Source organism: Tauraco erythrolophus, chromosome 6 (genome assembly GCF_009769465.1).
Source record: "Tauraco erythrolophus isolate bTauEry1 chromosome 6, bTauEry1.pri, whole genome shotgun sequence".
NCBI classification, from domain to species: Eukaryota; Metazoa; Chordata; class Aves; order Musophagiformes; family Musophagidae; genus Tauraco; species Tauraco erythrolophus.
In genome coordinates this window covers 12,780,604-12,803,055 of record NC_141470.1, presented here as the reverse complement: position 1 = coordinate 12,803,055, position 22,452 = coordinate 12,780,604, and the positions used below count along the sequence as shown (strand labels likewise).

The window sequence follows — 22,452 nt, the reverse complement described above, 5'->3', positions numbered from 1 at the left end:
TGGCTCCTTCAAAACTTTGATCGCTGGCTTATGCTGCCATTAAAGGCAAAATTACGAAAAGGTCTCTTTCTGTATCCCCTCAGAGGGCTTCTTGTCATTTATATTCCTGCTGTATTCCTTGCTCAGTGCATTTCTTCTTGCCCACATAGTTTCTTTGCTGCTGACATTCTTAAGACTGCTATAACACTTCATAAACTAGATTTCACAAACTCTCACTGTCTGTACATTTTACAACACCTGACCTGTACTTTGAAGCTAACTGTTTATAGAAACCTACATGACCAGTTAACAGAGAGGCTAAACTTTTTTTTTTTTTAAAGCTGTGGTTTTATAAGGTATGGCTGAGCCAGCTACAAGAGGAATGGACTTCTCCCTACTCCTAATTGAACCTGGATTGCTCCAAGCTTCATGCACATTGCTGTGTGCTAGTTTGGGAGCTTATTACATCTCTTCCTGAGCCAGTTCAAATCACTGGCAGAAGAAAAATCGGTCCAGGAAAAAATATCATCTTCTTTTCTTTTAGTTCAATGGGCCAAAGCAGACCACAAAGGTGTCCAGTTGGTGCCAGAGCTAGAGCAAAGGAGGGAACAGAAGCAGGGATGATAAGGAAAATGAAAGGAGGAACAGCAAGTCCTTTCAGCAGTCGAGATCCAATAGGTCACTTCACTTTCTTAAGTAACCAGAGCCTTAGGGTATTTTTTCCACCTCGTTTTACTCCACCTTTTGAGATTCATGATTGCTCCTGCCATTGCTGTAGTAGGCACATTATCTATCCATTTGACATCAGTAGAGTAATTAATTAGGTTTAAAAGCAAAAAAATGTATGCTTACCTTTGCAAACAAGTAAACAAGAGAGTGAGCAAAACAGTTTCTGAACAGATCCTTTTTTTTACTCCATGAGAAGAGTGTACACTTACAAGAACACATTCAGTACAAGTTTCCACAGTGCCTCCCACCTCACATAGCAATATTCCTTCCCATGAGAGGAACCTAGTCTGATCTGTCCATGCAACAGTTTAACCATCTGCTGAGGTGCCTAGGAGGTCAATCATCAACACCAGAGAGTCATTCATTCTGCATAAATATCTGATCACTTCCTGATGAACTGTGGTTGACTCTTCTTCAAACATTGGCCAAATCAAGCAGCTGTCAAAGGACTTTTATCTACTATGTGACCCAGACGGACTTGTGTGGATTTCTTAGGTTTACTCCCTTTTCCCACTTATGTGGATTTATTACAAGCTACTGAGATTCAGACCAAGGCTGGACACAAAGAAAAGCAAGTAATTATGATTCCATTCCTGTAAATGTTTGTTCATGCAGATGTTATTTCCAGGAGGTGGCATCTTGATAATCATATACTACTTTTATGAAGTATAACGTGTAATAACTTACAAGAACATGGAAAATTTCCAGTGATGCTCAACAGTGCTGAGTTTCATGCTTTGAAAACAGGGAATAAAACTGTTTTATTTAATAATTTATTTCCTGCTCTCAAAGGTAAATTGTCAGACGATTATATTTTCTAACTCAGCTAGGTACTTCGTCTTCGACCAGATTTGATGTACATATACACTTCTGAAGTCTGTAGGGCCACTGAACTAAATAAGGAATTAGCCCCCAGAGAAGCCCTCCGAGAAAGTATTCGCACATACAGAGTCTTCAAAGTCAAATCGATAGAATCTAAGCAATTGCTGGGCCTACTAGTTTCTTTAAATTTTACCAAGTGCAAAACTCAGAACAATTATGGTACATGTCAGCAATTATGATCAGATAAAGAGACATTTAACTACAGTTTTATTAATTTGTACCTTAAAGGGATTTTAAGCCCTAAACTATTACTTATTCCATAGTAATTCAAATAGGCTATACAGCATTATACACAACAAAGCTTACGGTATGGTAAAAGTGAGTCTCTCTTCCAGATTTACAATCTTTACAAAGTTCAGCTTTTCAAATCAAGTTAACCTGCCTTTGACCCTTGCAAGATATAACTTGCAAATTGGCTGTAAATTTATTCTTGCTATAACTCTGAAGAATAAGAAGGAAGGCACAAAGTTCTACATTTAGCCTGGAAGCTTTAGAAAACGTACTACAGGTCTGGAAAACTACAAGTACAATCGAGTCTTCTCTCACGCCACCTGTAAGGCCTTGACGGTAGAAAAGAGAAAAATCACAAACTGGCCAAGTCCATGGCCCATTAGATGCATCCAATTTATCTTTCTTTATGAGCAATTTATGCTCATAAGCATAAAGCCTTAGGCACATGTAAGGTGGAAGAACTGCACCTAGTGCTTAACCGTGTAAGTTTAGGAGCCACCTATTGTTTGCTGAGCTGTGTACATATACTGAAATACAAAACAGAACATGAAACATTGTATAACTGCAAAAGTTGGTGTTTTGGGAGATAAAAAAAGGAAAAAGTAAAAGAAAAAGTACTATTGGGGGGAAAAAAGGGGATCATTTACGTTTATGATGTTTTCACCTCAGGCATATCTTGTTAACTTTCAACAGTGAAAATCTTTCCTTTGAGTTACCCTTTCTCAGGACAGCTATTATTTTAGCAGTTCTTCATCGGGATTTCTTTTTATTTCAATACAAGGTCATGCAGGAAAAAGTGGCATCTCTGTAACACATTAAAAACTAAAAAAAAAGCTTCTTATGAAGGCAAAGTTAGAACAACATACGAGTCTGTGACCCTTGGAGATCGTGATTGTCAAAACCACTAACATGACAGCAAAGGGAAAGGCTAGAGCATTACCACAATCATGAACCATGAAGGTTGTGTTACATCAAAGGCAGTAACAGAAGCAGCACAATTTCAATGCTGCCCTACATATACATCTGGCTAGCACTGCTGATTACTGCAGCTAACATCACTTTAAGTGATGTTTACATTTTTACTTGTTTACACAATCATGTTTTGACAAACATTATATAATAGATAAACAAGGAGGAAAAGTGAGATGAATATTCTCGTTATTTCTTCTACTACTCAACTCGAGAGAAAAAGAGGGCTTAGACATATATACATAAACATCTCACACACTCTGTGAAAGCAATTGCTTTACAATTGGTTTACAAAGTCACTGAGCATGTCTAGATTTAAACTACAATAGCTGTGTAAGAATGCTTGTCAGCCTGCAGGAAACAAAAGGAAATAACTGGACATCTACTGAACCTTTTGCATATAAGGAAATAAATTTGAGAAGATGATGGAACTAATTGAATGTTTTATTTTCAGAAATGGCTTTGGGGACATTCAGTGTCCCACAACTTCACGATAATACCACTATTTAAAAGTGCCAGTAGGCTCTAACCAGCAAAAGGCTGCGCAAAAGGCCCCTATTTAAATACTTAAAGACCCTAGACTCAGAGTCTTACATGTCAATACTGGGCCTTTTGCTACACTGGGACCTGTGGCTTCTAGAGCTTTTTAAATGAGTCTGTAGGTTTGGTGTATCATTTGAATGTGGTATGTCAGCAGCTATTCCTAACACTGGAACTGCTAATCCTAACATTGCAATGTGGAAGATGCTACCAGCAAAACATAAAGGTTATCGTTTTGTCATTCTCTTCTTCAGTGTGAAATGATTAAGACTCAGAGAAATTCATGTCATAAGAACGTTCCAAGGTGGCCATAAATATTGATACTGGATTTATAAATAAACATGAAAAGCATGACAGAATTTGAGATGCTGTCGTGCTCTAACTGCGTCACTAACTGAAGCTGTTAATACTGCCTGTGACACTCACATGACCTCAGAGTTTCAGCTCCATGGTAGTTTTTATCTGTCACAAAGGGCCTGAAGAATAGAGCAAATATTATACCTTACGATTTATCACTTGGCCTTCAGTTTCACCAACAGAATTTCTGTTTGAAAGACAGTCAACTCATTGTAACATCTCCTCAATCTAAGCCATTTAACAGACACTGTTCGCTGTGCTGACAGCTTACTTGGCTTCTCCAGTTCTGTCCCACTGTATGGCAATTCTTTCCAATGCCCTCCAACTCAGCAGCACATCAGACACAAACAATGTTTCCCCCCAACTTATCTTTGCTTTCGTAAGACAGTGCTTTAAAAGGCTTGTTTCCCACATCTAAGTAGCTCTCAGGAACAAACAATTAAGGCAAGGTGGTTCTTTGACTCATTGCAAGGATGCAACACTCCCAGCAGTAGAGCTGATGTATTTATTTCCAAAGTACACCCGGTTGGCTAGGTATGTGCATACACGTGGGGGTTTTCCCGAACACCCCGGTCTGTTTACAGACAGTTTGAACAGAAAGCATTCATACATTTCAGAAAGATACTTAATCCAATCCAGCAAAAGCAATTTTCAAACGTCAAGGTAATTAGCCTCTTAACAGAAACACCATGTGTATAAACCAGGTTGAAACAGAAGGAAAAGCCTCTTGGAGACCTTTTAGCAAAGGTAAATATACCCTTAAGTGCCACTCATGGACTATCACCAACAGTGAATATTGCTGTTAGGTGATCCCCAAACGGTGTAAATGACAACAACGATGAGGTGACCACTTAGCTAGATGCAGGGACAACGTCAAGGCTGGATGAGGCTCCGTTTAGGGCCTGCCTGGAGCAGCCCTGAGCATTTTTCACACATGAGCACTAGGTGACACTTCAATAGGAAAATTAAATAGGATAATCCATAAATAGTGATCCGGCATAATTTCAGCTGAAACAGTGTTCCAAACAAATTATCAAGAAGCCACTTAAAAGCTTCCACAGTACTTTGCTGTAACATAGCCCTGTTTTTTCATTTCCTGCTTTAACTGGTTTCCATTGAATTTATTTGCTATATTAAAGTTTCCAAATACTAGGATAAGGATTGCAAAATGGATAAACAATTAATTTTAGCCTGAGGCCTTTGTCAAATTTTCTGCAATGCATCTGATGTATTTCAATATTTACAGTGGATCTAATCCAAAGTGTACTTGACTGAATGGGTACAGTTCCATTAGCGTCAACGGACTTTGGAAATAAAGTCTTATATCAAACAATAAGTGAGATGCAAAAATAAAATGATCTTTCTCATAGAAATGAAGCCTGAATGACTTTACCTTGTAATTAGAAGATGCTTTTTTTTTTTTTTTTAGTTAATCAAGAAGTATGCCTGTTTCTTCTTGGGCAACATTAATTTAAAAAAAGTCCTTTAAAAATATGTTTCAGTTGATCTTTCAAAACCAACCTCCCCAAAGACACTAGTGGAAATTTTTTGTCACAGCTAAACTACTTGATATTTTATTGTGATGACAAAAGCCTGCTTTAATCCTCTTAGACATCACTCATTTTTGGAAAAGAAAAGCCAAGTCTATTAAAAATACACTTTTTCCCTTCTGAAAAGCACTAAGTCACATACTTGATTCAATCTCTCAAGACTGTACCTAAAATCCTTATGATACTAGTGGGTTTCTAAACATGCTTCACCATTATCTTGAATGTGGCTGTTTCCCAGAATAGAAGCTTGACTAGATGTCTGGGTAACATATTTTGCTCCCCATCAAGGTATAAATGTGGATAATAGGCAGTACATACATACTGTCATTTCTAGCATTCACGAACACATTGCAGAGTCACTTTCTTTTACCGAGGCCAAATAATACATAGTCATAGCATTACTTTGACTCCTTTATTTTTATGACATTTTGACAGTACCTGTGGGCGGATGGTGTTATTTCCTTTTCCAACATTGTGAACAATCCCAGAGATGCAGAGCGGACCAGCAAATCCAAGCAAGTCAGCCAAAATACGGAAAGTGCTACTGAGGAGTAAGGGTCTTCCAAAAGCACAGCAGAGAGCACGCCATATTGATCTGGATCCTTGTGGAGATGACGACCTTTTGTTCTGTTCAGAATAAAAAAAAAAAAAAGTAAGGATTATGTTATGTCTTAGCCTTAGATACGATCAATTATTGGTATTTTTATCCCTGTTTTAATTTGTTGAAAATCAGTTGCAATCTTTGAGCTAGGAACTACAATTATTTTTTTTTTTTTATAGAGTCAGAACAAAGCATTAATATGTACTCTCCTCCACAAAAAGAAACATTATTTCTTTCCTACCTTTAATAGAGATCAAATAAGAGTGGTGTTTGTGGTTTGCCAAGGGAGAAAATAAAAAAACATGAAGTAGGGAACTGACAGGTTTTGTGTTTCTGAGAATATAGAGGCTGGAAATCTACACTCTTTTTAGACAGGATGCAAAAGACTTCTCTTAAAATTCTGAATACACTCAGCTCCCACCAGGGAGTCAAGCAGAATTTGAGCTGAGGTAGTTTCAACCCTCAATTCTCCTACAGACAAACTGTAACTGAAATTACATGGAAAAAAAATAGTCCTGCGAGGGCCCATTAATATTGACTGTGTAATTGAATGATTCCAGGGTCTTACTAGGAAGAATAATGGCGTTCATTGAATAGAATCCATAATTACTCTCCATATCAAAATAAAGGCCATATGGATTTTACACATATTTAACCAGTGATGTGTTTGACACGCATGCTTAGGTAGAGAAATGTTATTATTTGTATGAGGCACAACTGAGTATGTGATTTCTTTGTATATGGAAAGCTATACTAATGGATACTTCATTTGCATCATGTTCCTTTTTCCTTTACATAATTTTATACCATGCTCATGGCATAAAAAGTAATAAAAAAAAACTTAGGCACTGAGTAAGCAGATGAACATAGCTCCATGCTTTGCATACCTTCTGTGCTTCAAAAGCCTCATTAAGGCGAATGTAATTGGTCAGAGCTCTCATAGCAATGGGAAGCTTGCCTATGGTTTTCAAGTCTATTGGTTTTTTATGGGCAGTCTTGATGAATGTATTCATCCACCAGTATGTTCCTTTGGACAAGAGATTCACAAACGGCTGTAAGAATCGAACGCCAAGGTCCTGGAGATCCTCAGGAGGTTTAACTTCTTTAGGAGTTTTGAAGAAAACATACCTCTGAAATTCAGAAAAATACCAAAAGAATCACACTAAACGCATAGAAAATGAAAGTCTGAAAAAAAACAGGTAAAGGATATAGCAGATAATCAATTAGTCAGTCTTGATTTCTCAAAAGTACTCAAGGAATATATGCAAATTCAACCAATACAGCAATCTAGTTTCCTTAGGTACTGGGGAAAATCAGAGGCATTCAGTCTAGCAATAAATCAGCCTAAATATTCACTATTACTTTGTTTATGAGGTACAAATTTGCATATTTGTAGGAAAAAACATACCTTACATTTCAAATAGTACAGCCCCAGGCCCTTGCTCTGAGTTCCAGAGAGCACAACATGGGACATAGCAGCTTAGGCACAGCCTAAGGCTGACGCTATCTGTGATTCATCTCCCATATCATACTGCCTGACATTTGGTTAGCTCAGAACATGGAGCGACCTGTGCTGTCCTGAATGGGTCTGGGAAACCACTGAACTAGGGAGTGCATATGGCACTAACAAATGTTTCCTTTGGCTTAAATGCCGAAAAAGCGAGGATAGACTGCTGATGATTTCCTGTTGTCAAGATAAAACTTTTCCTAACATCACTCATTTTTGTGAATGAAAAGTCAAGCCTCTTAAAAATACACCTTTCCTTTCTTAAAAGTACTTAATCATATATTTCATTCAATCTCTACTCATGACTATATCTAAATCCTATTAATCTTAGTAGGATTTCTGGATATGCTTCACTGCTATCTTCTCTCCAACCATAGTCGGAGAAAAAAATTCACAGATCCTAGAAAAAATGGCGATGGGGTTTGGAAAAGCCACCTAAAGGAACAATGGGAACAGTGGAAGGAAGGCAAAAGGTACAGTTGGGATTGAAAGTCAAACAAGTCAATCTTCTGCCTTCTAGAAAATGGGGGAAGGCAGGAGAAAAAAGGTGAGGCAAATGTCTGCTGTTTCTGCTAGCATAGAGGCCTCACCCTCCATTTTTATTTTCTTCCACCACCTCCCCCTCACCCCTTCTCCCCCTCCGCAGTGGCCAACTCTCCATACATCCCAATCACTTCCTTCAGAAGCTGCAGCAACAAGCCTGGCTCTCCAAACTCTGCCATGGACACAACAGGCAATAAAAAAATCCATACCGCTGGCTAATTCATTTGATGAATCAATGACATCTTTTAATAATTAAAACCAATCAAACAGAACATTAAAAAACAGGCAGCAACTATTTTTTATTCTTCTTTATGACCTCTAATTCCAAAGTGATTAAACCTTGTTTAATTATGCAGTTCTACTGAGGAGGCTTATGAGCAATTCACATTTGAATTTCACTTTTCCCACAAGCCAATCCACTGTCTTTCTTATACGTTTTAAATACTGAATGTCCAGCATTGAGGATTTTATTCCTTTTTCTTTCAAAAATGCTACTGAAAAGGCTGCTTTCAGACATAATTTTGTCCTAAGTTATCAAATAAACATACAGACACAAAATCGCCAAGAAAATCACAAAAGAACAAATATGTGACAGATGCAACTCACATTGCTGATTGTGTACTGGGAAGAGTTCACCTAACTAATGTGAGGGAAGCAGCAAGAAAAATGGCAACTTTTACGTGGAAAAGTTTCTTTCCCTCCTGAGACTAAGCCTAATTTGAGCATACAGTTAGGTGAGGGATAGGTGAAGGGAAGAACTTTGGCATCTATCTATCCAGCAGTCTCCACAGCCATCTCTCAGTTTGGATTATGACTGCTGACATTGCAGAGGAAAAATATACATACGTAGCTGGGAGGCTCGATGGCAATCCCAGTTGCCCCAGTAAATCACTTATTGTGATTATCTCCTAGAAAATGAGAAATGTTATTTGTGTGTTTATAAGATATTCTCTGATAGAGCAGACAATTCCTTTCACCTACTCTTTCCTTGCATTAGAAATACTCATTTCTAATGACTGAAATTGTGACTCTCAATAGACATTTTTAAAACAAACTTGAACAGATGAAGTTACTCTTAATTTAACTGCAATGGAGTCTGGCGTTTTTTGAAATTATGGATTCATCTGGCCTAATAAAATTGGATTAACCTTTGATTCTCAAATATATTTCTATTTCTAACTGGATTTTTCTCTCTCCTTTAGAAATGCATTTCAAACTAAGTAAGGGGAATAAAAAAAAAACCAACAAAACAAGAGAAAACACAGAAGGAGACTTTTATGATACTAACTTACCCTCACCCTGATGACGTTGATTTCTACAGCTAGTAGCATTCCATATAAAACAACCAGGAGTCCTGTGAGGCAAAATCGTAGCTGAGAAAATCCAACCCCATTATCACAGAATTTAACAAATTTAATGGTTTTAGTTATGAAGGCTAAAGTCCAGTAGAACAGTAATGCTGTAGGGGAAAAGAAAAAAAAGTTAATCAGCTCCACAGTTGCAAAAATATACAATAACAGTATTAAATATTCATTCGGAAAGAATGCAACAATAATATATAAAATCATAGAATGGCTTTTCTCATGTCAAAACAGAAGCGTAATTCAATTCCACAAACATAAAAATATTAAGATAATGTTAGTTTCAAATTCCTTTCCTATTAGATTTGGTGATATTTCGAAAGTTTCACAAAGTGAAGCCTGCTGAAGGAAATTTCCATCTGTTGTAAACATGCATCTGCATGACAAGTTCAAGGGAGGGAGTTGCCCCATCAGTGAAGGTGGCTGTGAATGATGCTCTTCAAATTTGGTTAACGCTAAAAGATTGCTAGAATTTGGTTTGAGGGAAAATTCATCTCATTCCCTCTACAGATCTCTGGGATGTATGCAGGAAAAGATATTAAAATGTTTTCTTCCATTAAGCAATGTGGAACTCAAACTGTTCAACACCTTTACTGGATTAAGTCCAAGGTCTGATAAATCACACACTTAATTAGGTGGGATTTATTAACTAACCCATGTCGGTTTGAAGAGAAATTTTGTGTACTAAGCAATAAGCATTGTATTTATAGGACAACAGGAAGTTCCACTTTAAACAATAAACTAATTCCAAGGGAATTAACTACAATGCCACGGTACAGGAAATTTAAATTAGAAAAACTAGATTACTGTCAAGAATGGTGAGGCAGTTCTATAATTATGATTGGTTAAAAAAAGTGACAATTTTCTTAAACTAAAAAAAATAATCCACCACCTCATATGTGTTCCCATACTACTATTCCTCTCAGACTAAAAATTCTAAGTCCTATTACTGTTTAATTTCTGAGATTTATTTATCTATGAAATGAATAAATACTAACTCAAAAAAAACGTGCAATCAGATGCTACTATTCAATTACATATTTTGAATGTCGGAAAGCTAGCAGGTTCTCCCATTCAGTATGAAAACTACTCTAATATGTGTCCTGCTAAACTGTACTACTATTATGCATCCATTTTGTGACACTGTGCAAAAAGCACCAAAATTAGCCTTATTAGGAGAGCCACCCAGTAAAGAGCATTACACTGGAAAAGCTGTTTGTTGAAATATAATTACAGGCCAAAACCACATAGAGAAAAAGAGATTTAGATCAGATCAAAGCATTCCAATAGTTTGGACACTCAAGTGGGATCCTGGACTCAATCATTAGTTCCAGAGAATAAATATTCCAAATGTTGTCAACTTTTTTTGGTAAGAGGACTGCTTCAAAACAGCCAACAGCTGGGGGACAAAGCTGAAAGGCAGGATCAATACAGGAACTTTGCATCCTTGTCTGGCATACTCCAAGGGAATGTGCTAATCTCCACAGATTGTGAGAAGAAAAGCAGTCCCAAATGAGAAGACATAAAGGTCGCAAAGTCTGGATAGAAATCTGAAGTTTTTGAAGAGGAATAATTTTTTTTTCTTTTTGTTGGAGTTACAGGCTCCTTCTGCAGAAGAGGATGCTTGCTTACCACAACATGCAGTTCAAAATGACCTTCAATATTTAAAAGCTTTCTCAAATCCAGTTGTTATTGATTTATTACCACCTAACAAAAACTAGAGCGGAACTTTGATACACAGAGCAATGACACGAGGCGAACCTTAGCAGGATCCATTAATACAGAAAACCAGCTCAAACAAAATTTGACGAGCCAGGACCACCACAGAAATAACAGCTGACAGGATGAATAAATATTTAGACATCTACAGTCTGCAATCTACTTAAACACTGTTTAAGAGAACATGACACCAACCGCACGAGTATGAGCAGTAATGGATTTTCTACAGCTAGCTACGGTTTATTTACAATCTTGCAGAAAATATATAGTATACTAGCTATTTCTTATAGATAGCATTTTCCATTCAAAAGGTCTTAAAGCAGTTTACAAAGGGAGTTCTAGGAACAGGAAGCAAGAACAAGCAGGCAAAGTAACATACACTGAAAGTCAGTGATGTCATTCATTTCCCTTGACTCCCTGCATGCTTCAAAAGACCACACACACAAAGATGGCTTCAATCTTATATCACACTTAAATGCAACATGCTGATAAGCAGGAGGATTAGGATAGCTTTTAGAGTTACGAGTTTGGTGTGCTACTTTTGCCACAAAGCCAGTTTTTCCTAGAGAAGCCTTTGGCCCATGTGATCCCCGAGAACACCATACAGAATACTGTTAGAAGTTAAAAGCATGGAAAACAATGTACTGTTTCAGGAAAACTCAGAACTGAGCCTGCTAATGGCAACCCGCAGACCAGAACGGAGCTGCTGCTTTATCTACACAAGCCAGCATCGAGACCACAATGACCCATCACAGCACCAATGGACACACAGCACCACAGCCACGCTTCCAAGTCTTGTAAGTTGTCAGACGTACCGATCAACAGCTTCGGGAAATTGGATGTTTCAATATTATGGTAATAGACAACAGACGTGATGGCCGCCAAGAACGCCATCCCAGCCGGCATGTACAGGTGTAAATGGCGGGATTCAGAAACCCTGAAAAAGTGAACATCTATTAAAATCAAACGCTCTTAGCTATTTAAACATTTCCTTTTTAATTTATGAATTATAACCTGCACGGAGCCCTGATGTAGGATTGTCTAGAACGATTTCTGGATGGAAAGCTCTCAGATTCTCAGTTGGATTTATGCTCCTAAATCACAAAGTTGGATTTCAGTTTCCTCCTCTGTGCTGAAAATGAAAGGTGTGTGCTCCTATTTCCTTCTGAAATCAATTGGAACTTGGTTTAAATTAGGATAAGCAGCTCAGCTCCAAAGTGAGAAGAGTTAATTTAAGCTAAAGCAGTTTGGGAGCTGTCCATCAGAACATGTAGATAAGACCAACTGACAGCATGGTTTAAAATTTTCTACAGAAACATTTTGTGGAAATGTTTCGTTATCTTTTTCCACTTTGGGAGAAAGAACAGCACCACAGCATGGGAATTACTTACAGTGAGTTCTGTTTTCAGTGACTGCAAGCCAACAAACAAAGTCTACAACAGAATCGTAATACCCTGAAGTTTTGTCCTATTAAGCAAAACTTTCCTCATACTTTGCTTCAGGTAGCAGCAGAGGGGGTCCTGGAAAATACAGCCCTTTGGGAATACAGGAATTGTTGGGCAATGTTGTTGGTTTGTACAGATGTGGGTAGAATCATGTTTCCCCCCCTGCTCTTTCCTCCTACTTGCCATCTTCTCCTCCTCCCCTTTTATTTCTTTCACAGAAGTAATGGAGTGTCTTGTGCTGTCAAAAGGTACAATTCTGTCTCCCAACCAACTCAGGGAGAAGAGGCACCAAGAGGAAGTCTTCAGGGCAAAAACTCTGAGGGAAATTCACATCTTGTCCTCTGGATCTCATGGAAAATAAATTAGCATCTCTGGATTTGCTCTTGCCACAGCAAAAGCTACCTTTGTGTAGTTTGGAGAGACAAAAGGGGCTGTGCTGTCACGGAGCTGGAGGTCACCACAGGACTTCACATGCCTGAGAGCAAAACATCCCCAATGTCTAACAGATCTGTAGGAGCTCAGGAGGACCAGTTCCTGCATCTGTACTAGGAAAGAAAAGCCCTCCCTCACACGGATGTTATGGTGAACTCTGCAGAGCTAGCTGGAGCCATGCTGACAACCTGTGGTGTAAACACTTAGCTTTTCTTGTTGACAAGTTAGTATTCTCCAGTCTCTCAATTCCTAGTAATGCCAGGGTTTTTTGAATAACAGGGCTCAATTCTCAGCAGGAAAAAACAAGCAACAGGAAGAGATTTCTTCCGACAGCCTAAGCTTCAGTATGTAACACTGTAAGAGTGGGAGAGTTTTTTTAGATTTATTTCACACATAGAAGTTGCTGGAATTCCCCTATATAACCATGTCTCCAACAGGCTGCATCTATTGCTGAGGTGTCAAAGCCTTTGACACTCAATTGCTGTCAAAAGGACTTACCAGCATGATCCATTTTGGTCTTTGAAAGCTGATGACTCTCAAAATCTGCTTTTACTCACTGGAGCACTTGCTAGCCTGCTGAGTGCTTGGGAGGCACCATTGTGGGTTGGTACTCCCCCAGTACAGATAGAAGCTTTGATTCTCATCAGGTGACACTCATTACTTAACAGCAGTGTTCTGAGTCAAGTTAAATAGCAAATAAACATAATGAAAGGGACTGCTAAAGAACAGAATAAACCAGAACACTCAAGGCAGGAGATTTCGCTTTGAGCATCCCACACCCTGATAACTCTAAGTAAGCATGAGAAAAATTCTTTTTTAAAAAAATAGCACTAAGAAACATCCTATTTATATGTGTTTAAGAGAAGTTATAATAATACAATGACATCAGCTTCTACAGCAGAATACTGCAGTGCCTTTCACACTGGTTGGTGGATAGTTGTTATATAGACGGCTAAACAGAGAGGCTTTGTTCTATTTAATGAGGAGCATCAACTTTATAATCCTTGGGTTGCAAATACACAGTAGTTATGAAAATCAGACCTTTCTTTAGAGGAAGATGATCATGGTCATTGTTATACAACATCAGCTTTTTTCATGATAAATCACTCTCTTGTATCACTTGTTTCACTGGGAATAATTTTTCCCCACAGATCATAGAATGGCATAGGCTGGAAGGGACCTTAGAGATCATCTAATCCAACCTCCCTGTCATGGGCAGGGACGCCTCTCAACTAGATCAGGCTACTCAAGGCTCCGTCCAACCTGGCCTTGAACACCTCCAGGGAGGGGGCATCCACAACCTCTCTGGACAATCTATTCCAAAGTCTCACCACCCTCGTAAACAGATGACTGTTTAAAGACATCCTAAGTTGAATAACAGATGATGGATCATGCTCATGCAATGCGAGATGCTCTGCTCAAGGCAGCAGCTCAGATGTACTGCACAAACCTTAGAAGAAACTCTATGGTGCGTGGTAAGGCCCAGTAGATCCACTCCCTTTATTAAGATGAGCAGAACTCATTTCGCAGGGGAATGGTATGACCTACTGCACACATGGGAGTTCTTCCTACGTAAGGGCTGTGGGACTGAGTCCTTGGACACAAAACATATCACAAAAATGTCACCATCTGCTTGAATTGTTAGGATTTATCTATGATTACTCTTTGGAAAGACAGTGTCATTAAGCTGAACTAAAAATTATTAAGGTCAGTTGTGCATGTGTACATACTTGGCAAGGCCTGTGGAATTTCTGATACAAGGTCAGCAGGTTAATCACCAAGAATACAGATTACATGTTCATAACCACAAGGAACATGGTCTAGATGAGAATTTAGACAGGGAGAAAATACCTACCCTGAAACCTTTAACATGCTCAGTGCTATCAGGAGAAGGTAGACATACACTTACCCATCAGACACTATGCCCTCTGCAATTTCACACACCAGCACAAACAAGAGGATAAAAGTCAGTATCCAGCGTAAATTGTGGCCAGGAAAATGAAGCCATGTGCTGTGATGTATATGTACTTTGGAACTCTGACTTCCCCATCCTAAACAGGAACAGAAAATATATTATAAAGATCTTCCTTAACAACAAGAACAGCACACAAAGCTCCTGCATACAGAAAAGGATATGTGTGACAACCTAGTGCACTAAAGTTGACACAACTGTGTTGCTAAACACGCATGTACTTGAATATTTTTGGAACTATGTTCTCTTTGCTTCACTTCACATGGAATAAAATCTACAACGCAGACAGGACATAGCCTTAAATTCGTATACTTTTAGCAACTTACTATCAAGTAATTACATGCATTCAATTTTTTTCAAATATATTACCAGTGTAAATGAGCAACAAATAAACATTTTGACAAATATGCACAGACACTGTAATATATACACTATTTTTCTTCACTTCAATACATTTAATTAAAGAATTTACACCTTATCTTACAATCATATTTTTTTAAAAGTAACTCATTCGCTTGATCTAGATAAAAATTAGCAACACTAAGAAAAGCCAGATAAACATAGGTTACCCTAAAAGGTCCTTCAACTGACCCTGTTTTAACAGTTGTGCTGTTATTGCAGCACCAGACCTTTTAAGATCAACAGAAGTGAGTGTTAAATCTCGCAGCTCGTGCTGTGGCTACCTAGAGGACAGCCCAGGCTGAGGAGAACTCAAAGTAGTGCTAGCTGCATGTATTAAACCACCGGGCCACCTACTGGTAAACCCAGTTTTACGTTATCAAATAATATCTGCGGCAGATATGGCAAGAGTCAGAGCAGCCGGGCAGCCCTCCTGCTCATTACCAGTAACGAGGAGGGCTGTCCCAGCTGCTGTAACTCTTCAGTAATCGCAGAGAGTGTTATTTGATAACGTAAAACTTACTTGCCAGCATTTCTGGGTTTTAATAGCGCGTTTTTGCTTCCCGCGCTGCTAGTCAAAACCTGCAGGCAAATCCGGCAGCCTCCTTCAGCATCCATCCATCCCTCCCTCCCTCTCTCCCTCCCCCCCCTGCGCAAGGAGGTTTCAGCTGCAGGGAGCCACGCAGGCTGCCCCACGTCGCAAAGCCCCCAACAGAGACAAACGGGCACCGCTGCCAGGAGTGCCCGGAGCGGAGGGACGCCTGGAGAGCGGGCGGCGGGGGCGGGCAGCCTCGGGAGAGGCGTTCGCCGGAGCATCCCGGAGCTCAGAGCGCGCCCTGACACCCTTAGCAGCCTCCCGCCCCCCCGCACTGAGGCGCGGGGGGGGGGGGGCGCGGCACAGAGGGCAAGGCCAGGCGAGCGGGGGGCAAACACGCGGCAAAGGCAGAAGCGGGGGGCACGGCACACGCGACACGGCAAAGCGGGGGAAGGAAACACACGGCAAGGCGGGGGGCGCAGAAGAAAAGGGGGAGGCAGAAGGCAAAGCACAGGCGGACAGGGCAAGGGAGCCCCCGCGGCGGCAAGCCCGCAGGTACTCTTACCGATGAAGAGGATGGGGAAGGTGATGAAGAGCAGGAAGACGTGCGGCACCACGTTGAGCGCATCCACGAAGCAGCCGTTGTTGAGCACGCCGTGGTCCACGTTGTAGGCGGTGGAGTTGCCCTCGTCGCCGCAGAAAGCCAGGGCCATGGCGGGACCCTGCGCGCAGCCGGGCGCCTCCTCCGCGCACATCCAGGCGGGGCCGGCGCGGGCTGCGCGGCGGCGGCTCTGCCCGCACCTGCCGCCGAGCGACAGCGGCGGCGGCCGCGGACCGGCCCCAGCGCCGCTCCGGAGGTCGGCCCCGCCCCGGCCCGCCCCGCCCCGCCGGCCCGCCCCGGGCCGGTCGGGGCAGGGGGCGTCGCGGGAAGGGGAAACGCCGAGCGGCCGGCGGCCTCTGGAATCGTCCGGAAGAGACGGAGTCCGGGTGTGGAGGAAGGTCCCTTTCGTGACACGACTACGCGAAAGCGCCGTGACAGCCCGCGGCTACCTCAGAGCAACTCAGCACGGTGCTCCCGGTTTCGTGGAGCTCGGGAACTCAGCGTTTTATGCGTCGTTAATAAGGCAGAACACTAAAAATAAAAAAGCACTGAATTAGTGATGAAAGAGGAAATACAGACTGCAAGAAGGGTAATTTTTTAACTGTGTCAGCTTTGCACTTTCTTCTCCGGTCTATTGAAGATATTATTAGATTAAATCACGTAAACGTCTCTACCCTGTCCTCAAAGAGGACTTCAACATCCTATCCTGAACAGCTGTGACGTTCGTGCTTTCCCTTTTCTTACCCCTCAAATGAATTCAAGCTGAACTTTTTTTTCTTCCCCACTGAGACTGCTTCAGGGTGTGGGAACCAGAGCATTTGAGTGGGTTCCGCATCACTCCCTAAGCAATTTTATGTATACCAAAATAATCTGTAAGTCAAACTTTTCAAAGTTTTTCGCCTTGAGTAGAAGTTAGGCTCAGCTGAGCCAAAGCCAAACAAAAAATCTGATCTCCGTGCTGGGGGGTAATACTAGAAAACAAAACGTGGTGTGCATCAGAAGCCTGCACCTGGCTTACACTTCCAAGCACAGGTTGAGTCAAAGCCTGCGATTCAAGTATCTCTGGTTACGTAGACATTAAATACTCAACATTAAGATTCATAACCAAATCCTTTACCTCGTAGCTCCTTTCATTCCCAGTCACACTTACCCATTGCTTAGCGGAGTAACTAATACAACTTGCTACATCCAACAAACAGAAATGTAAACAAACAACGCCCATGTATCCAGGCTTAGAACGCAAAAGCTACAAGTTGGCTAAACGCCTCTTAGGGAAGTGACCCCATAAATGAAAATTTTCTTGCTTTTCCTTTAATGAACAAGCTGTGGATGCTTAGCATAACAGAGCGCATTTACTTTCTAGGACAGACCGTTCCACTAATAGGCCTGAAAATTACTTTTGTCATACTGCTGTTATTGATCTTGCCATCACACAGAGGAAATAAAAAGTAACTCGCTGCGTGTAATGTATTATTTCCTATATAGGGTCTTTTGGGGCTACAGCAGTGTGGTTAAGAATAAAAATTAAAAGACAAAGCCCAAGCCAAATCCTGTGTGTACGTAAAAAGACAGAACCAGAGAATGGTTAGAGTTGGAAGGTACCTTAAAGATCATCTAGTTCCAACCCCCCGCCATGGGCAGGGACACCTGCCACTACACCAGGTTGCTCAAAGCCTCATCCAACCTGGCCTTGAACACCTTCAGGGATGCGGCATCCACAGCTCCTCTGCACTGCCAGTTCCAGTTTTTCACCACCCTCAGAGTGAAGAATTTCTTCCTTATATCTAATATAAATCTCCCCTCTTTCAGTTTAAAGCCATTGCCCCTTGTCCTATCACTGCATGCCTTTGTAAAAAGCCCCTCTCCACCTTTCTTGTAGGCCCCTTTTAGGTACTGGAAGGTTGTTATAAGGTCTCCTTGGAGCCTTCTCTTCTCCAGGCTGAACAACCCCAACTCTCCCAGCCTGTCTTCACAGCAGAGGTGCTCCAGCCCTCTGATCTTTGTGGCTCTCCTCTGGACCCACTCCACCAACTCTGTGCCCTTCTTATCTTGGAGGCCTCGGAGCTGAACACAGTACTCCAGGTGGAGTCTCATGAGAGCACGGTAGAGGGGGAGAATTATCTCCCTTGACCTGCTGGCCATGCTTCTTTTGATACAGCCCAGAATACAGTTGGCTTTCTGGGCTTCAAGCACATTTTGCCATCTCACATTGGTCTTCTCATCAGCTAACACCCTCAAGTCCTTCTCCTCAGGGCTGCTCTCAATCCATTCTTTAGATTGCTCTGACCCATGTGCAGGACCTTGGACTTGGCCTTGTTGAACTTCATTAGGTTCGCACAGGCCCACCTCTCCAGCCTGTCTAGGTCCCTCTGTATGGCATCCCTTCCCTCCAGTGTGTTGACCACACCACACAGTTTGGTGTCATCAATAAACTAGCTGAGGACGCACTCAATCCCACTGTCCATGTCTCCGATAAAGATGTTAAACAGAGCCACTCCCAATACTGACACCTGAGGAATGCCACTCATCACTGGTCTCCACTTGGACATTGAGCCGTTGACTGCAACGCTTTGAGTGCGACCATCCAGCCAATTCCTTATCCACTTAGTGGTCCATCTGTCAAATGCATGTCTCTCCAATTTAAGACAAGGATGTCATGCAGGACAGTGTTAAATTCTTTGTGCAAGTCCAGGTAGATGATGTCAGTTGCTCTTCCCTTATCCACCAATTCTGTAACCCCATCATAGAAGGCCACCAAATTAGTCAGGCAGGATTTGCCCTTACTGAAGCCATGCTGGCTGTCACAACATGTGCCTTAGCATAGTTTCCAGGAGGATCTGCTCCATGATCTTGCCAGGCACAGAGGTGAGACTGACTCGCCTGGAGTTCCCCAGGTCTTCCTTTTAAAAATGGGGGCTGTGTTTCCCCTTTTCCAGTTAGTGGGAACTTCACCAGACTGCCACAACTTCTCAAATAAGATGGATAGTGGCTTAGCAACTGCATCTGCCAGTTCCCTCAGGACCTGTAGATGCATCTCATCTGGTCCCATGGGCTTGTGCACCTTCAGGTTCCTTAGATGGTTTCAAATCTGATCTCCTACAGTGGGTGGTTCTTTATTCTTCTAGTCCCTGCCTTTGCCTTCTGTGACTTGGGGGGTGTGACTAGAGCACTTGCCAGTGAAGACTGAGGCAAAAAAGTCATTGAGTACCTCAGCCTTCTCCATATCTTGGGTAACCAGGTCTCCCATTTCCTTCTGGAGAGCGCCCACATTTTCCCTAGTCCTCTTTTATCACCAATGTTCATATAGAAGCTTTTCTTCTTGTCCTTGATGTCCCTGGCCAGATTTAGTTCTACCAGGGCTTTAGCTTTCCTAACCTGATCTCTGGCTGCTTGGATAATTTTATTTTCAAATGTTAAAGCTACACCCACACTGGAAAGACTATAATTATTTTAAGTTTTGGACAGAACCCAGCATTCGTCTCAGCTTCTGGTTAAGCTCATCTCTCTTATCCTAATAGTTATTTAATAAACAGTATGTGGAGTTTACATGCAGATAATTTAAAAATAATTTATATTTTAGTATTTCCTGAGGCCCCAAGTAACACAAGGGCTCTGTGTTATAGATGAACAAATAGCAAAGAACTCTTGACTGTTTACACTCTAGAAACAGAAAGAATGGGGTAAGATTTGGGGGAGGAATCATCATCACCTTCACTGTGGCTAGAGAACTAAACAGAGAAATTGAAGTTTGTGAAGTCTCCAAAGGAATCTGAGAGCTGAGCTCACATCCCCTCTGCACTGCCTCTGAGGCTTGAGACGATGTTCCTTTACTACAAGATGTCAATTGCATTGTTTTTAAAACATATTTCTCAGACAACAAACCATCAGGAGACTCCATGGAATTTGGAATTTCAAATTTATCTTTTCATAGATTCATAGATTTCTAGGTTGGAAAAGACCTTAGAGATCGAGTCCAACCATCCCTAATCCCCATTAAACCATATCCCCAAGTAGATCATCCACCCTATTCTTAAACACATCCAGGGATGGGGACTCAACCACCTCCCTGGGCAGCCTATTCCAGTGGCTGACAGCCCTTTCAGAGAAGAAATACTTCCTAACATCCAACCTGATGGTTCAATGGTTTTCAAATGCAGCCAAGGTTACATAGTTAACATGGTGGTTTAAAATTAATGGTCTCAGTCCAGGTCCTACTGCAGATGTGCGCCCATCACAGATCTAAAGGTGTGTCATACATGTGTTGGCAACCTGAACAGAAAGATGATGGATTAAATGGGGAAAGAGTCTTGGATTACAGTTAACTACTTCATGAAATCCTGAAAAAAAACACACTGACAGACATTTGGTAAACTGGAGCTCACACCTCCAATAACAATGCCACAATTATGTCCCTGTTATAACAATGAAAACAAGAGTGCTGAATTTGGACTAGTACTGGTTTTGCTCACTAAAGCTTCAAATCACAATTCTTTTCACTCACAAATGGTGAAAGAGCTGTTCTCTGACTTCACCAAATAATTCTAAGACAGAGTTTAGTCCTTTTCTGAACAGCTTAGATGTGATTGCCTGTGCTGTCAAAGGACTGAATCTACTTACCCAGAGTATTTTTGCTAGTCCTGTGTCCAGTAGGCTTTGGAGTAGGTCACAAAGGAATAGGGTTTTTTCTCAAAGTTGCATTTTTTTGTGAAGCTTTGTGAGAGCAGGATAACTTCTCAAAGCACAGAAAAGACAAAGGACAATACATGATCAACAGGCAGACCGCTGTGTTTACGTCAACTCCAAACTTAGACCATAGGCCCATGGTGGTGTCCTGCGTGCTGCAAGTGCAACCTAATTTTTCTCAAAAGTCCTATTAGATGTTTTTTTCCTTTCATTCTTTTCTGACTATCTCCATATCACACCGAGTCAGTTTTCTACTTCATGGTTTCAGTACATCTATTAAAAATGAGAAATGAAGTTAGATCCTGGCAACAATCAGCACATTCAGTAGGTGACCGGAAATATTTTGGAAGCAACTTGATTATTTGAAATTGAGTTCCAGACAAACAAGGGCAATATTTTTAATTCAAGGACAAAGAATACCACTTTTATGCTTGTATTGGAATTTGAATTTGTCTACAGGTTGCAGACAGGTATTGGTATTTGCAGTAAAGTATTGACACTTCAGGATTTAAGACCTGATAGTGGTTTTTAACAGATGAGAATGTTAATTCAAGTGGAAGTTTCCATTTTTCTTTCCTACCTTAGTAATTTGTTTCTTGCTCCTCTTATTCGGCTGTTTTGCACTGACCTCTCTTTCTCAACAGTGTTATGTAAGGGAAGTGTTTTATCCCTAAAAATCATGTTTTGCTACTATGGATCTCTGCAGGTTTTTGCTTTAGTTTGCATCTAGAAAAACAGATACAAAAGAAAAATAAACGTTTGAAAGTTCTAAACAGCCACAGCCCATATCCAAAATTAGTTACTTAGGCATATAAGTTTAGGCATCAAGCAGGAAAATTTTACTTCTCTGTGTATTTTAAAGTCATTAATGGGACCAAGTATCAAAAGGAAATTTTAATCAGAAAAAAAACTAATAAAGCAAATCCTTATCGTGATTTAGAATTTTCTAAACAAGATGTACTGATCTATGACTTTTGCTTCCTATTAAATTCTGCTCTTACAGGCAGAGAGGAAAGGCAATTTACGTGACTAGGAGGAAACTACCAATCCCTTTCAAAAGCGCATTTGGAAAGGTTTAGAGGAAAAAAACTGGAAAAAAATCACCTCCAGGGAAAACTGTTATTATATTCTTGTGGAACAAAGAACTTCATTCTATCATAGACTCATAGAAGATATCATTTGACAAAGCGAATGATATTTCTTTGTAAAAATCGTCGAAGGTACTACTATTAAAAATAGTGCAATAAGCATAATAGTGCAGAGGTTCACAGAAATGGCTGTTTTTCTCTGAATAAACCGTATTAATTTTTAATTGCTGTCCCTCATTAAAAATGAAGAAAGAACTTATGAGTAAGAAGATCTATCTTAGAGTGGAAACAAAACACAAGCTCTTTGTTGGACAATCATCTTTAGGCAA

General features: G+C 40.8%; 1 protein-coding gene across 2 annotated transcripts in view; it reads right to left on the bottom strand.

Annotated features, from left to right (window-relative positions):
- ABCC8 (ATP binding cassette subfamily C member 8) overlaps positions 1-16,506 on the bottom strand; it is a 79,995-nt gene extending 63,489 nt beyond the window's left edge. The window contains exons 1-6 of one of the 2 annotated variants that reach the window (XM_086614010.1): positions 16,317-16,506; positions 14,755-14,896; positions 11,784-11,905; positions 9,181-9,347; positions 6,726-6,968; positions 5,676-5,864 (exon numbers count right to left, since the gene is read on the bottom strand). In XM_086614010.1, the coding sequence (XP_086470136.1) occupies positions 5,676-5,864; positions 6,726-6,968; positions 9,181-9,347; positions 11,784-11,905; positions 14,755-14,896; positions 16,317-16,506 (1,053 nt within the window). Of the gene's footprint in view, positions 1-5,675; positions 5,880-6,725; positions 6,969-9,180; positions 9,348-11,783; positions 11,906-14,754; positions 14,897-16,316 lie in introns of both variants that reach the window. The other variant, XM_086614011.1, reaches the window with a different exon arrangement.
- Between the last annotated feature and the right edge of the window lie 5,946 nt (positions 16,507-22,452).